Genomic DNA, 15,533 nt, shown 5'->3' with positions numbered 1-15,533 from the left:
GGCGAGACTTAGTTACATTCAGAAGCAAGATGGCGCAAAGTCAAAATGATTATGACATGCGGAAGAGATAGCTAACGCACGAACCCAATAATTAATCCAAAATCTCACATCCCAATAACCAAACCCTTTAAAGACGATCTATTTTTGGTGACTAATAGAATGCAATCTCTTCGCTCTTTATACTCATATTTGATAATCAATATAAACCAAATAAATTAAATAAAACCGTACAAAAAAATATTAAAATGTACATAATAAACATATCAAATAGTTTTTTAATTATTTTAAAAATTGGTTTATGTTAAAATAGGAAGATTTAAAAGATTAAGATAGGAATTTGGCACAGTTGAACTGTCATTTTCATACAAATGTCTATCCACATACACCAATCCACAATCTGTTGATTTCTTATCAATATTTGGATTAAGATGTCTATCTCAGATGGTCAAAAATGGATTGGGGTAGGTTATTGGGTTTGGGCGTAAATCATGTATTTTATACGGGTGGTATTTTGTATTCTGCCTTGATTTCCGTGAAACTGATACTGAAGTGTTCTAATTTGTCATTTAAAGCTATTACTTAACTGTTGTATGTCATACAATACGTTTTTACATACTACAGTTATACTTAGTGCTAAGTTTCGCTTCTTTACACTTATAGTCAAATTATCAAAATTTGTGTTATTTAAAAAATATATGTTCAATATAAGTCGCGGTGACACTTAATATTTATTTGTATGAAGTGCTTGTTGGGAGTTGAATATAATAATTATGTGTAATTCTTGTTATTACTAATCCCCATATTATTTAGATTTTAAAGGAGTTACAATTAAAAGTGTGTGTGTACAAAGTACAGTTGTCAGAAGTAAAACTTTATTGTAAATTAATAGATGTACCAGTATATTATGATCACTTCATATATTTGTATATCTATATTAACACTTTTGCTAATGATCATATAAATAAAAATTTGCGTTTACTGCACAAGAAATGCGACAGAATTTCCATCTAAAGTTCTAATAAGTAACTACTAAACAAATGCATCAACCAATAGCGTGTCCAACTGGCATGTCCTAAAAGGATTGCAATCGAGAATTAATAATAGGCATATGCTTATCAGACATTTATTTCATACAAATTTAACTTAAACTTTTGAATTAATTTTTTTGTATTTTTAATTAATTTTGGTTTTGTAATGAATGATTAAAATCTAAATAAATTCTTAAGTCCTAAATTTTTTTACATTTAAATATTTTTTTATTATTGTCAATTTCACTGGCTTGTCCTGTTTTACAAATTAAAAAAAAATATGATGAAAAATTTAGTTTTTTTTAAGGCCATTAACTTTTTTGAACTCGAGTAGTTTGTTTATTCCTTAGGATCAGTAATTCCTTCTGAACTAATCGCAAACATTGCTTCAGTCTCCGGAAGGCATGGGCTGTCATAAATCTTGCAAACTCTATTGTCACCGCGTCCCTTGCGTAAATATAGGCGAGTGGTCGACGCGTGCGCAAGAATATGACCGCCAATTGGCTTTTTTGTGTCCGCGTTAAATACACCCACTGCGTCCACTTGTGCCACTACCTGGTTTGTGATTATCACTGCGACGCCAAACTGGAATATTAAAAATATAACTGGGTTAGATGTCCTTTGGTTCAATATCCAGCGAAAACATAATTGTTGAGTTGATAGGATAACCCTGATCAGCTATGTGTTAACAATAACACGAAAAATGCCCCATGAGATGTGTGAAGACAAGATGTGAATTATTTAATATAATTTTAAAATTATAGGATGTTATCCGGCCCGACTAAATATTTCTTATACCTCATCAGCGAGTCTTAGCAGCATCCTCATGAACCTGCCGAGATGCTGTTGTCTTGGATTCAGTTCACCACGTCCAGAATAGTCTGTACGGTATAATGCAGTCACACTGTCAACTATTAGTAAGGAATATCTGAAAATTTAAAATATTTTTTAATACTCTTTTAGGTGATAAATTACAGGCCCATTAGCTTGATATCAAAAATATATAAAAACAAGCAGGATTTTGAAGAGGCTATCCAACCATTGATCACTTTCATGTCAAACAAATTGTTGAAAAAACAAATAATTCAATATTCCCTTGTTTTCACTGTGAAAGCACATGAACTAGAGGTCTTGAGTTTGATTCCCAACAAAACAAGAATTCTCTTGGGTTGGTAAGAGCAAAAATTCACTAATCTACAAATAAATGTCTGAAGAAGATATCACTTTCAAGGTATTATTGATTATTTGCACAGTAAGAAATTAATATTATTAAGTATGCCATTACCTGGATTCAGCCATCATAGCACATGCCTGTACAAGCAACTGTGTCTGATGATCTGTATTATATGCTCGGGCATATGCCACATTGTCCAGTACAGCTGCTCCTTCCATGCCATATCTTTGTGCTACTGCCAAAAGCCTCTCTGGACGGAATGTCCCTTCTGTGTCTATATACATACATTTTCCTTCACCACCTGATTGTTCTATTGGTAACTGAAAATAGCAAAAATAAATGTAAGGTTTTTAAATTATAAGCTATTTTCCAACATTGTCCATTAGATAGACAATAGTACAGTTTAAACTAAGTATATTTGTTGGACAGGATATAGAATAGCACCGATATCCACAGCATGGCTAGAAAAATTAGATCTAGATAATTATATTACATAATATGTGTGTGGACTGTTAAGAATATTATCTTAAGTAAATTTTTACAATATTAATTACCTGGCATGTGACAGCAAGGGTGTGACAAAGCTGTGTTTTTCCTGTTCGAAATTCTCCAAATATCTCTGTGATGGATCCAGTTTCAATGCCACCCCCAAGAAGCCTGTCAAGTTCTTTTGAACCAGTAGTCAACTGAATGATTTCTGCCCTGTAATATTAAGCATGAGTATCAATATATGGTTTTATACAATGATGCTTTTTTTTTCATAAAAGTAAAATCAAAACAAGATTTAAAATCTAACTTAATTAAACTGTTTCAAAATGAATTTATCTTAAATGAGTATTACCTTTTCTGATGAAATTCAGTTGCTGTAGTAAAACCCATGGGGACAAGCTTAGAGGCCTCAGCTAGTATCTTATCTGCCTTTGCTTCTGATATGCCTTTTATAGTTATAAGCCATTTTTTTGGTGCATATGCTACTGACTCAACAGTGTGGTATCCAGCTTCTTCCAATTTTTTAATATCCCCAGCAGTTATACCATTGCCCTGTAATGACACCAAACATTTTATTTGCTTTTTTTAAAATAACATTAGCAAAAATGGTATGGATGTAGAATCACCAGGAAGTTTGGAGATTCATTTTTTCCCCATTGATAATCTTAAAAATAAACTTAAACCTTAAGGTTAAAATACCGACGTCCGCGTCGACAGGAAACTACTTATTAATCATCCAAAATTAATATAAAATTCCCAATAATGTAAATTTGCTGTCAACATTGATTAAGTACTACAATTGAATTGTTTATAAGTATGTAAACATCTGGTTCTAGCTGCTATTCCGACTTTAATTAAAGCGTCCGGAATTACCTCTAATTTGTTAATAAGTTGTGGTCCACAATCATCCAAGTCTTCTTCAACACCTGTAGCAGTTGTTGCAGATGCTGTAGCCATTCTCTTTGTAATAATTATTACCGAAACATCTATGAAACTGGCTTATGTGAATATTTTTGGGGAGTTTTAATCAAACAACACTGTTAATAACAAAATATTGATCACCAGTTGCAAAACGGTATTTCTATTTTGTGTATAAGGAGAACATTTAGAACATTTTTATTAAAATACCATGTTTATAGTTCACACCTTTTTTCAATAACATCAAAATTCAAACTTCAAGTTTCAACATGCAAGCCGCAAGGCCAAAGCGCGGGCCCCGAGTTTTCTTTTTGTTTTGACATTAATGTAAATTGTTTGTGCCAATTGTCAATATACATTTGACTATTGTGCGCAGAAATTCTAAAGTTTTTGAGACTTTAAATATTTTATCTATTTTAAAACTTCAATTAGTTATAAACAATTAAAAATTGATGAAATTTAAATAAAAATCACGTAACTATAAACGCGCCATGAATGGTCACCATAGTCACAACTAACACAATATCAAGTTATAGCTATTTTTATTTAATAGCAGTACAGCGTTTACGGCTATTACACGTGACTAGACAATAATATTGGAAATTTATTGCTAAAATACGAGTAATTGTTAGTTGGTTCGGATTAGCTATGTGTGATAAAGGATTAAGGCAAAGTCTGATAATATTCCTGATATTGATATATTTATGATCACCGATTTAAAAAAAAATACGTTCGCTTTAATTCTGCTGTAGTTCGAGGTGTCAAGGTATCAAGGTAAAAAATAATTTAATCAATGAAAACATTTAAGAATTTATTCTGCATTTTTTTCCCCTTTCTTGGCCTGCACGGTTTGTGCGTCAGCCATTTATTCTGCATTATAATAACTATAATTATTTATTTCATAAATTGTAGAGCACCGCATCAGTGTTATGGCGACAAAGCTATAGGTTCAACTAAGTCGTAAAAAAATTATTTGTATGGTAAAAGGACGGGTATGTCCAGAACACCGAGTTCGGACTTCGGAGTAAAGCTTATTCAGTTAACTATTAATAAAAAATCAAGAAAAATTCAGGATGTTGAATGCCATGACTGTGCAGCTTCAGCAGGTTTATACTCCTCTTATTTTTTTTTATGTTGTAAGCAATAATAATCATTTATATTGTGTCTACAGGTGGTTGCAAACATGCATGAGCATTACTTATGTGGACCCATCGTAGAAGTGAAAATCCAACACCAACAGAAATCGAACAAAAATTCGATTTTGATTTGGGATTATTACGGTGCACTACCTTAAACCATTTCGACGTTTGTCATCTTGGGGAACATTTAAAAACATTTTGTCAGGAGTTGCCTTTGTATTAATCTTATATATATATATAATTTAAATATTTAACAATGACAACAAAATTAAATAGATCAAACTGTATTTATTATTTTTCTATGAACTGCAATGAGTGAAAACTACCGAGAGCGCTGGAATTTCTTTTCGGAGGCGAAGACTCAGTCGGATTAAGTGAATGAAAATTATAAACATGCCATTAAATATTCTATGAGGGTCGTTTACGCCAATTCAAGTTAATGCAAAAACGAGTGAATCACTTAATCAATTTCATGATCTATTGCGTCTTTAAGATTATTTATAATTTCGCTGCTTTAGCTTTTTACAATTAGGGTTCAATTATTGCCTATGTTTTCATCTTGCGTATCAAGTGACTTGATTAGGACTTGTGATGCCTAAAAGAATTGGGTGCCTTTCGCGCATGCGATTTCTATCCGATATTGCTCTTACTCATTTGATTAATGATCAGCGTATCCTATAAAACGTAGGCCTCTTCCAGCTGCTTCAATTCTTTTCTGATCTTAGCTCTTCTTGCCCATCTTGCGCTGTCTTCTTCATTGCTTATTTCCAATGTTGTCAATGATAGACGATTCAAAGTGGCGATATAGGGAGGTATCTTAGTTTGGGTTTTTAGTGTTTAAACTGTTCAAAATTTCAAAAATTATTTGGTATGTATACACATGCCTTTAGTACCAGATGAATTTTATGTGAACAGATTTTGCCAGACATCTTGATATTTTAGAGACAATAATGGCGTCGAAACTGTAATAGGAGTAAATAAATATTTTAACAAAGTTGATTTTATTTATCTGTCAAAAATTGAACCCAGTACTCAATTAGAAATCATTTGTTTAAAGTGAAACCGTAAAATTTGTCTATGAATATGACATGAAGCGATCCGATGTCGTATCGTACCACTAATATTCTAATCACTCCCGAGGTAAATTTGATTAGAATGGAATATGCTGCATAAGTGTTGATATCTATGCAATTTTAAAATCCCCTAGGAACCCTTTAGAGGTGTTAAGCGTGAACAAGAGGAATTAGTATTGATTACTATAGCATATTAAATACGTGAAGGAAGGTTTTACAGTTTATAAGTTTATAAATTAATTTTTTAATTTGTTTGATCTAGATTTTTAATACGTACATTTCTTATTGCGAATGTCTTAAAAAATAAAGTAATGGTAAGTTTAAAATGAAGTAAAAATTTATATTTTAACTTATACTGGATTAAAAAGTGGAAAGTTGTCCTGCACCTTGAGGCAAAATCATCGCTAAGTATCAAAGAGTAGATCCAGAAATCTGAGGACCAGGAATGGTTGCAGCGCCACAGATGTGTAATTTATAAATATAGCCAAAAAGAAGAACAACCGGTTTTATTGACCAAAATCAAAGGTCCGGCTGAATCCCATGTACTCAATAACAACGTTATCGGCTGTTATGACTATCGGTTTTTACGACCAAATATTTGTAGTCCCTTCGATGACGTGACAATAGATTTTGACTGTAGTTAAAAACGGCTAAGTACTATTTATGGAATATGTAAACTTGGTTAACGTTAAAAACTCTGCTAGAAGCTGTAATTTTTATCTTTGTAACGTAAATACTATTTGAAATGGCTCCATTTCAAAATAAAGTCTGTCACTATTACAATGTATTCTCACTGAGGAACATAGGCTATATTGACATGAAAAAAAATATTCGTGCCTTAGTAAAAAGATACAGAAACATGAGAGTTATTTGCTTCTAGTGTATTTGCTAGGTTTTTTCTATTAGGCGTTAACATTTAACCAAGGAACATTTACATTTACTTACTGTACTCATGGAGTATTAAGCAGCCCCGGATTTAGGGCAGGGCAGAAACAGAACCTATTCTAGGCTTCACCATAAAGTATTTATTGGAAAAAAAATTTTCATTCTTGAAAATAATGTAGCGGCACACCTTTGTTGCTCCGAGGCCTCCAGATCTCTAAATCTGGCATTGGTTTGCAGAGTCTATGTATAGAGAATATGATGAAGTTTTTCTTCAGGGTTCACCCACTTATGGCCGAGTTTAGGAACAGCCGCTATGTGCTGATTGTGTGATTACAATTCGGAGTGGCGCTAGCGTTTATTGAAATTACTAAATCTTCTGAATCTTACCCTCTTAACATAATTTGATTCCTTTTAGTAATAATGTGTTGTTTTCTATGGGAGTGTAGCTCGTGTTAATCTCAAGTCGATACCCTACACTTGGAAAACTTTAAAAGCTTGTTTTGAATCTAGTTTTAGTTTATTATTTTAATATATTCGGGTTTATTTCTATAATATTCCTGTACTCAATTTAAGTATTTTTTGTCGATTTCTGTAATAAATTTATTTCCGATAAAGCCTCTCGCTGAGTCCGTGTAAAATGAATATTTCAATGTTTGTTGTGTATGGAAATAGGGTTTAACAGTTATTTTAAACACATGTACCTAACTACAAATGGTGATGCAGGTCTTGAATTTATTGTGTTTTTGTATCAAAATTCCCAGGTTGCGAGATACAGTATACGCTTGACAGATTTATTGGAAAATAAGAGTGTCGCCGGCTGCCTTTTTCAATTTCTTTTCAGGTCCAAGATAGTTTTGAACATGTTTTTTACTAGTGATACACTGTCGCCCTGTGTAGATTCTATTAACCGACTTCAAACAAGGAGAAAGTCAAACGACGTGTAAATTTGGAGATCCACTTCCTGCACAGCTTCGTCAGTGGATCAATCTGCATGATCGAAAAAATGGACTGAAAAGCCTAAATCATAATATCCTTAAAATAAATGAACGATTAAACTCTTGTTATATTGAGTTATCTTCCAAATACGAAGACAATCAATAGGTAGAAGTAAGAAATATCGTTAATTCATATTTCCAATCCATTCTAAATATTTTACAGGAATCTGGACTAACATCGCAACAGAAGCTGCCTAGCTGTTTTTATTAGTGTAATAATCATTTTATTTTCTAGTGATGTGCTGGTACTTCTGCATATCACGATGATCCTTATCACAAGTCCCGTCTATAAATACGGGTTTAATTTTGCAAAAAAGATCTTGCATTTTAAACTGATTTTGTGATAAATCTATTATTACGATAATTCTAACTTTCTTTTAAATAATTTCAGCTACTTAATTACTGTGTCAAGTGCGATGTCGGGACGAAGGATGTTAATGATAGGTGTGTAATAAAAACAAATTATCAAATAAAAGCTTAGCTTTATTACTCGTTTTAATCACGAAGAAACATCCCTCAGTGGTATCAACAAGTCTCCACGCTGACATTTTCATACTAATACAACTTATTTCACAATTGTCATTACAATCCATCAATTTCGATTTAATTTTAAACACAATTTAGAACCGCCAATTGTTTGTAAATGTTTAACTCTCCGGCCGCCGACGGTCGGATTAATTTTGATAAAAAAATTTCGATCACAAACCTCCATTTTGTCTAAATACATCAAACACGGACACGCTCGTAAAATATAAGCATTATGACAATGTGTATTATATTATTATAATAATGTTGTAGTATTAAGAACCGTTATAATTAATGCGTAAGGTTAGGTTAGGTTAGTTTTTGTGATATAAGTATATTATGATTTGTCTGAGGCCCACAGATTACAATAGTGACCCGCTACCAGCCATTCATAGACAAATACCAAGGATTCGTTTACAATTTTTTTTTCCACTTTCACCTTAAATGCCTTTAAATTTAACTTTTTACATCCAGAACCATATAAACATCTTTTAGTCATTTATATATTTTTTTTATCTATAAAACGGTAGGCCTCCCTGCCGCAGCGCTGCCGCGCCGGTCAACTTTTTATTTACAACTGGTTAATGTTCCTAAACGTTTAATATCCGATACTATGCTTAAAATTAAATACAAAAAACGCATGACATTTCTAAATTTATCTAAATGTCCCATTCTTGTAATCGCTATAATTTATGAAATTTTGATTTTTACACCAACTTTAGAAATATCAATACAAAAATACTCTTTTGAATAAAATTTTATACACGACTCATATCGTCGGCGCGGAGGCGCGGCGGTAGCGAAGCTGCCCCGAAAGAAAAAGCTTTGAGCCTCGTAACCTTAACATCATGAAATTTGTACTAAATATATCGAGACGAGCGAACGCGGGCCCTTATTACTTAGCCGAAATGCGAGGATTCGAAACAAACGCCTAAACACTAGTCAAATTTCAATTTTCTTTGTAACGCTCAGTATTGCGACGAACACGCAGACGCCGAAACATAATTGTCGCACGTGAACTCGCAAAACTCCTGGAGCCATTACTAATTTAATTTTGATTTTTCTTAATTTTGATACTAATTTTTATCACCGGGAACCGCGCCCGCTCGCTATAATTTACAAAATATAAGTAGGTATATCATACGAGAAAAGAGTTGCAGCAATGGACTGCAGTTACCAAAATATATTAACAACATAATATACATTTATACGAATACAAGAAGACTGAACGTGTATCGCTATTACGAATGAAGACCACAAGGATATTGAAATTATCATTTATTTTATGACATACAAAATAGCGAACGCTGGATATGAGATGTTCAGAGTCGAATGACGCGTTCGGATTCTTACCTAATAATAATTTAAAAGCATCGGCAGTATTTGTTCCATGACATTCTAATAGTACATCCGTGCTCAATTTCTTTGATAATTTTAACGACATTACAAACGAATGATACCTATTTAATTACTACCTAATTTTTCAGCATTTCCCTTATTGATTTTGTCATATTATAGAAAAGTTCATACAGCTAGTTGGTACATCTAAATGTTTTCTATTATCCAAAAATGAAATGCTACATAATAGTCTATTACAATTTCGAAAATTTAGGAACCATAATACCCAAACGTGAAACTGAATACATTCATAGTGTATTTTCGTTTTTATAATTAATTTTGAAAATAATTTTTTATATAATTTCACCACGATAGATCCAAACATTTAGTAGACGGATTTCAAAATATTAAAACTGTCAAGCAAAAACATTAGATAAATACAATATATTATGAAACTTAAGTAAACTACGTCTAGATACAAAATTTGGAATCAATGAGAGTTGCCAAAAAGACAATTTTTATAAATCTACAATACATATTATAGTTACAAACATAGTTTTACAATCAACACCGAATTTTGTACTTTTCTGTGGGATAGCCCCATGATCACTGTGGACTTAATTATTTCGATGTTTCAATCATGAATCTTTACAATAATTTAGAAAAATTGTCAACCAATATCTAATAAATAATTTATTAATACACGAATCGGCTTGTAATATCCATTGTGGTCTTTTAGCGGCAGCACAGTGAATCACTCAAGTATAAAATCCGGAAGGAACAAATAAATCAATACATAATATGAATATCGTCATAATTGTTTTCGCCTTACCAAAAGTTTAAAGAAAAACGACTCCAAGTATCTGCAAATAACGGCATGTCAGTTGAATACTGTTGATGGGAAATCAATACATTTCTATTGTAATATGTGTTGTGTAGCCTGCATGTACAATTCTATTTTATATAATTATGAAGAAACTATGGAGAGATCGGGTAACGGATTCATTACTTGCTATACATGGAAGTAAATAGGTAGACAGTCTCATTGTAGAGCTGATTGGGCCTTTGTGGCGTCTGCTGTCGCTTCTGCTACTCAATTAATTGGCTCCTCAGCTCTACCATGAGGCACTGGATAAAAGAACGAATAACGTTAACAGAAAACAATTTAAACGTAACATGAAACGATTCTCATTCGTGAATAAGCCCTGCGGCGACTGATATAAACTTGCCAACGTACCGATGTGTGTCGCAGAAAATGAAACTGGGCTATTGCTGGGGTATGGGGGTGGAGACACGGGTGTCGGGACTAATTTGGAACTAAAAACCAGTAGGGATCGAACGGGGGAGGCTGTAATACTGTATCTGAGGTTCCTTCTTACCTAACCTGACCACTTCACTAACACCAGTCGACGCCTGGTCCATCCTAAACTGAGGTTCTCTTATAATTATCGTAATAGTAAAATGATTACAAATGAAACGATAACAAAGTGTATTAAATGAAAAATGCTTATAGTTGCTTAACTACGGCCAACCGCCCGCCCTGCGCGGCTTCGTACCGGAAACTCAAGATGTGTACGTCATACAATTCCGCAAATGAATTCACAATATATCCGTTTCCTATTGCACCTTAAAATATTATTAACGCTAAGATAGTTTCCATTGTATTTCATCTGTATTAAAATTACCGTAGTATATACACGTGTCGCTATATAACTTTGTACAACTGTCTTTACGTTTTATATCTAGTTTAAAAAGCTAAATTATTGAACATCTTCCGTCCTGTGAAACTAAGGATGTGAACTGAAGGTGACGCCACTTTGCAGGGAAGACGGCTGGCTTCTACATGTTATAACAAATACATCAAGTACAATTCGTTCGTACTTGCGCCCGAGTTATATGAGATTTCGATCTGTGATCCGATTTGTGTGACTGTGGCTAACCCGGGAGCAAGTAGCGAACTCTTCGTGCTACATATATCTACGAATCAAACTAATTATTCTTCTATAGTATAATAGTAAGTGTGTATGTATACTGCTTGTTCGATATGGCGAACGGATGCGTGCTTTTGTGTGCACGAAGGAAACACGGCGCCTTTGGTTGGGCGGGAAGTTCTATTGAGGGCCCTTTGGTATAATTTATTATCATTTTCTTTTTTAAAAAAATCAACATTTCTCAAGGCACTTCTGATCGGACGAGCTGGCCCTGGTGCGTTTTTGTGACTTGGTAATTTAATTGTAATGGTGTTGAATTTTGTTGGATTGTTATTTGGTTTGCCTTCATCTATTGTGCCTGTGTGGGTGTGGGTGTGGATAGATAAACGCCATGTATCATTCGCTGGCGGCGGATACGAGCTGATTCAGATTTCCAGTTTTTAACTCTAAATATGCCTACAATTGGAAATAAAGTATGGATTACGAGATAATTGGCGTTCAATTGAACGAGGAAACGGAAATTGTGTAATTCGTAACCGAAATAGTGACTTACAATACTAAGCTCGTATACGCCGCTCGCGCACACAGATGTATTCACGCATTTCGGAATATATTTTATCTAACGAATAAACTTAAACCTATTTCCAGAACGAGAGTACCGGACCAACTGAAACCATTTGCCGAACTTTGCCGAAAAGTGTGAATGAAACTAAGGATGTGTAATTGAATAACAACAGAGGATGTTTACTGTTTTAGAATTTGGAGTCTGTATTCCTTATTCTATTGAAAACTCTGCACGAACATATAACCGGCTATCAGTATAAAAATAATGTTAAATTCTTTGTCTGTGGATCGAAAAATAACCCTGCTCTATTGTACTAATGTCTATGGTTAACTTTAATTATTCCTAAAATAATTATGACGAGGTAAAGGTTGACAATTTTCGGACACGCGAACTGTGCCAACATACTGATACGCCTACGATAAACAAACAAAACCAAAAGGATCCAGGATTAGGAAAAGAAATGAAATAAAAACAACGAAAAATTTCAAACTTAAGCAGTTAATATATTAAATCGTTTTCTTCCTTAATGAATAAATCAATAAATGATTTAAGATATACATAACTATAAAAACCATTTACGATAATACTTAATAATAATATAATAATAATTATATATAGCGAAATATATTATGTGCACAAATAAAATTCTAGGTGACTTAAATTTCTTCTTACTCATATAAACTAATGAATTTCCTAGGAGAGCCGAGGCCGTGGCGGTGCGATCCGCCCTCCGCCACGCTACCGACGTTCAACGTACGAATTCCATTTCAATAATTTAATTTAACTTTTTATTAATAATTTTGAATCTGAAGGCCTAAATGCGAGTGTCGTATAATTTTGGTGTGCGAACAATAGTCCAATGTTTTCATTTTTTTATTTTCGAATTTTGTTGCCGAAACTAGTGTGCGTTGCGCGTCGCGCTCACTCCAACTGCTCAAGGAAGTTTGGCGACTTGAAGTACTCCGGCACGGGGTCGTCAAGTCGCGAGATGACTTTGTAGATGGACTTCTTCCAGCTCTGCTCGGCGTCCTTCCCGCCCTGGATGGCGCGGAAGAACTCCCGGAGAGTCTGCTCGACCACGTATCTGAAGTTTGGTGGAACCTGGAAATAAGAAATTCATTAATTAGCACCATTAGGACCTTGAAAATGCGCTGAAAAGACAACAATATATGGTAACACTTACTTCAATGTGGTTATTTCTGTTGTAATGTAGATTGAGAACCCTGTACAGCTCAGAGTCTCCAGCAACGTGGATGTCGTCCGCCGTCTTCAGACCTTCGCTTATGGCCTGACGGGCGTACTTCTCCATTTGAATGTAGTAAAACTCTCTGTAAAATACATACTCTGTTAGAATAATGTTTGAAGAAATGTGAAACTCGAAGGAAACAAGGAAATAATACATATGTATTCATATGCCATTGAGCCATGGAACCATAACCATGCCTCCTGCTGATAGAGGACAAATATTTGTTTTAAATTTATTTTTATTATTTATTACTTAATATGGGACATGGTGTTATGGTTGTAGCTCCTAAAAAACGTTGTGTAAAAAAACTTGGGGATTAAAAAGAGTAGCGGAGAGTTTTTTGCCAGTCCTTCTCTTCCGTTCTACACCCATGATTTGAGAACTGGCAGTAAATGTAAAATTTAAGCATTTAACGTATATATTTTTTGACGTTCGTAAATGTACATCATGTAACCTATATGAATAAATGATTTTTGAATTTGAATTTGAGTCCAGTTTTGGCCTAGTAGCTTTAACGTGCCAATCTCATCCGAACAGTTAAGGAAAAAATCGTGAGGAAACCTTCTTGCCTCAGACCCTAAGTCGACGGCATGTGTCAGGCACAGTAGGCTGACACCGACTTGCCTATTATACAAATTATCTTAATACAGAAATCAGAGACCCAGAACCAAAAAGGTTATATATATGCATAGTTATAAGTTAATGATTAGCTTTTATGAAGCAAAAGGCAGGATATGCCAATTGGTATGATGCGTAGATAAATTCACCTGCAGTGTGACACTTCACAGCACAATGAGAATATAAAAAGTACTCGAAAGCCGTCGGAGGGCTGAGAGGATTTGATTAGTCATTTTCGCTCAGTCCGCTTGTCGCGTATCATCGCTATCTTGGTCCGCTTCGCTTACGAGAGCGAATCGAGTGTCTCGCAGGGCTAATTACTTACGAGTTCGCATTCAAACGGGCTAATTCAGTTTTTCTCGTCTCGTCGAACGACGGGAGGCTTACAGTACCTATAAAACCTCAGTCAGATTTGATTAACCGGAAAATTTGAATAGCGAATGTCAATAATTGGCAACGTTTTGAGGTACGCACTCGGTTTTAAGGTTGTTCTTTTTTTAAAAATGCTTGCGTCACACAATTAAAAAAATAACACGGCCTCGAAAATATGTCGCGAACTCGCGAGAACCACGTGAAACTTCAAATCACTCAATAAATAGTCAACAGCTATCAATCGAGGCGGATCATCCCTAAGCCACTTGCGCGAGGGAGAGTGCTCGAACTTCTCGCTCGCACGCTGGGGTTTCTATTATTTTTTAATTGGCACTCCGCGAGATATTTCCAGCCTTACTAATTGACTAAGTAAATGAAGTGTCTTAATAATTAGATGTCTTTTTAACTGGCGGAAGGTGACATGATGTTTAGGTATTCAAGAATTGAATGCTTTAATTAGAGGGACAAATTATAAAATGATTCGTTCTTCAGTGGTTCACAAATAAAAATTGTGTATGGAGTAACTTGAGTGGTTTCACGTGTTTAAATAATTTGTTTGACTTTTAATTATGTGATAGATAAGTATTTAACACGTGTGACCATTAAGTGGCTGTCTGGAGTGATGATTACTCATGATCTTAATAGTGAAAGAATTGAAAACATATTCTTTTAACATTGCAGTTTTTTTATTCTTTATTCAATTTCTGGATTATCTGTGTCACAATAATGATGGCCTGTCCTGGTGCGCGGCAATAAAATGCCTTGAGAAACAACCACAGTCGATGTGATACCGATGGTAAAAAACTACAAATACATGAGAATAATATAGGACATAATATATTTCTTTTGTAGGATAATTTACATTATATTGCTTATACGTAGCGGCGTAGCAAACTCGTAGCTAGTAATTTTTCAACCTAAGAAAATGTTTATGAAATATTGCGGGAAATATATATTTAACCTATGGACTTTGCACTTTCAAAAATCGGAGTATGAATTAAAAACCGTTACTGTATCAGCTGTTTCATTGTTAATAAATCTTTGAAATGTCTGCACAAAAATATATATTATTGTGTTTAATTTAAAGACGAAAACTCTTTATATCTTAAACACAATGGTTCTTTTAGGTGATTGCACAATTTAGTGCTCAATTCCTATGATATTAAGGTCGATTTTTAGACAGAGATAAATGTTTTCTCAAGACATCTTTCGTTTACCTGGACGCAGTCTTGAATGT

At 34.0% G+C, this 15,533-nt stretch overlaps 2 protein-coding genes across 4 annotated transcripts in view; both read right to left on the bottom strand.

Moving 5' to 3' along the window:
* Positions 1–1,228: 1,228 nt before the first annotated feature.
* Positions 1,229–3,912, bottom strand: LOC110994256 (DNA repair protein RAD51 homolog 1). The gene is made up of 6 exons (XM_022260806.2): positions 3,565–3,912; positions 3,044–3,243; positions 2,757–2,904; positions 2,314–2,522; positions 1,827–1,956; positions 1,229–1,613 (listed from the first exon to the last, which is right to left on the bottom strand). Exons 1-6 carry the CDS (start codon positions 3,646–3,648, stop codon positions 1,368–1,370), a joined length of 1,017 nt encoding a protein of 338 aa, XP_022116498.1. The 5' UTR covers positions 3,649–3,912; the 3' UTR covers positions 1,229–1,367.
* Positions 3,913–12,638: 8,726 nt separating this feature from the next.
* The window catches only part of LOC110994311 (homeobox protein prospero), an 81,401-nt gene continuing 78,506 nt past the window's right edge, over positions 12,639–15,533 (bottom strand). For all 3 annotated transcript variants that reach the window (XM_045628635.1, XM_022260868.2, XM_045628641.1), the window contains 2 exons: positions 13,244–13,388; positions 12,639–13,161 (listed from right to left, as the gene is read on the bottom strand). In XM_045628635.1, coding sequence (XP_045484591.1) covers positions 12,982–13,161; positions 13,244–13,388 — 325 coding nt within the window. In that variant the 3' untranslated portion in view covers positions 12,639–12,981. The remainder of the gene's footprint in view (positions 13,162–13,243; positions 13,389–15,533) is intronic.

Source organism: Pieris rapae, chromosome 1, assembly GCF_905147795.1.
Source record: "Pieris rapae chromosome 1, ilPieRapa1.1, whole genome shotgun sequence".
Taxonomy (NCBI): Eukaryota; Metazoa; Arthropoda; class Insecta; order Lepidoptera; family Pieridae; genus Pieris; species Pieris rapae.
Note: the sequence above shows the minus strand (reverse complement) of the source record. Positions and strands in the feature narration are given on the sequence as shown.

Coding starts and splice junctions, on each gene's coding strand:
- LOC110994256 (XM_022260806.2), bottom strand. CDS start 3,648: ATGGCTACAGCATCTGCAACAACTGCTACAGGTGTTGAAGAAGACTTG. Junction 3,244..3,564: donor AACTTATTAACAAATTAGAG/GTAATTCCGGAC, acceptor GTGTCATTACAG/GGCAATGGTATAACTGCTGG. Junction 2,523..2,756: donor CCCTTGCTGTCACATGCCAG/GTAATTAATATT, acceptor TGCTATTTTCAG/TTACCAATAGAACAATCAGG.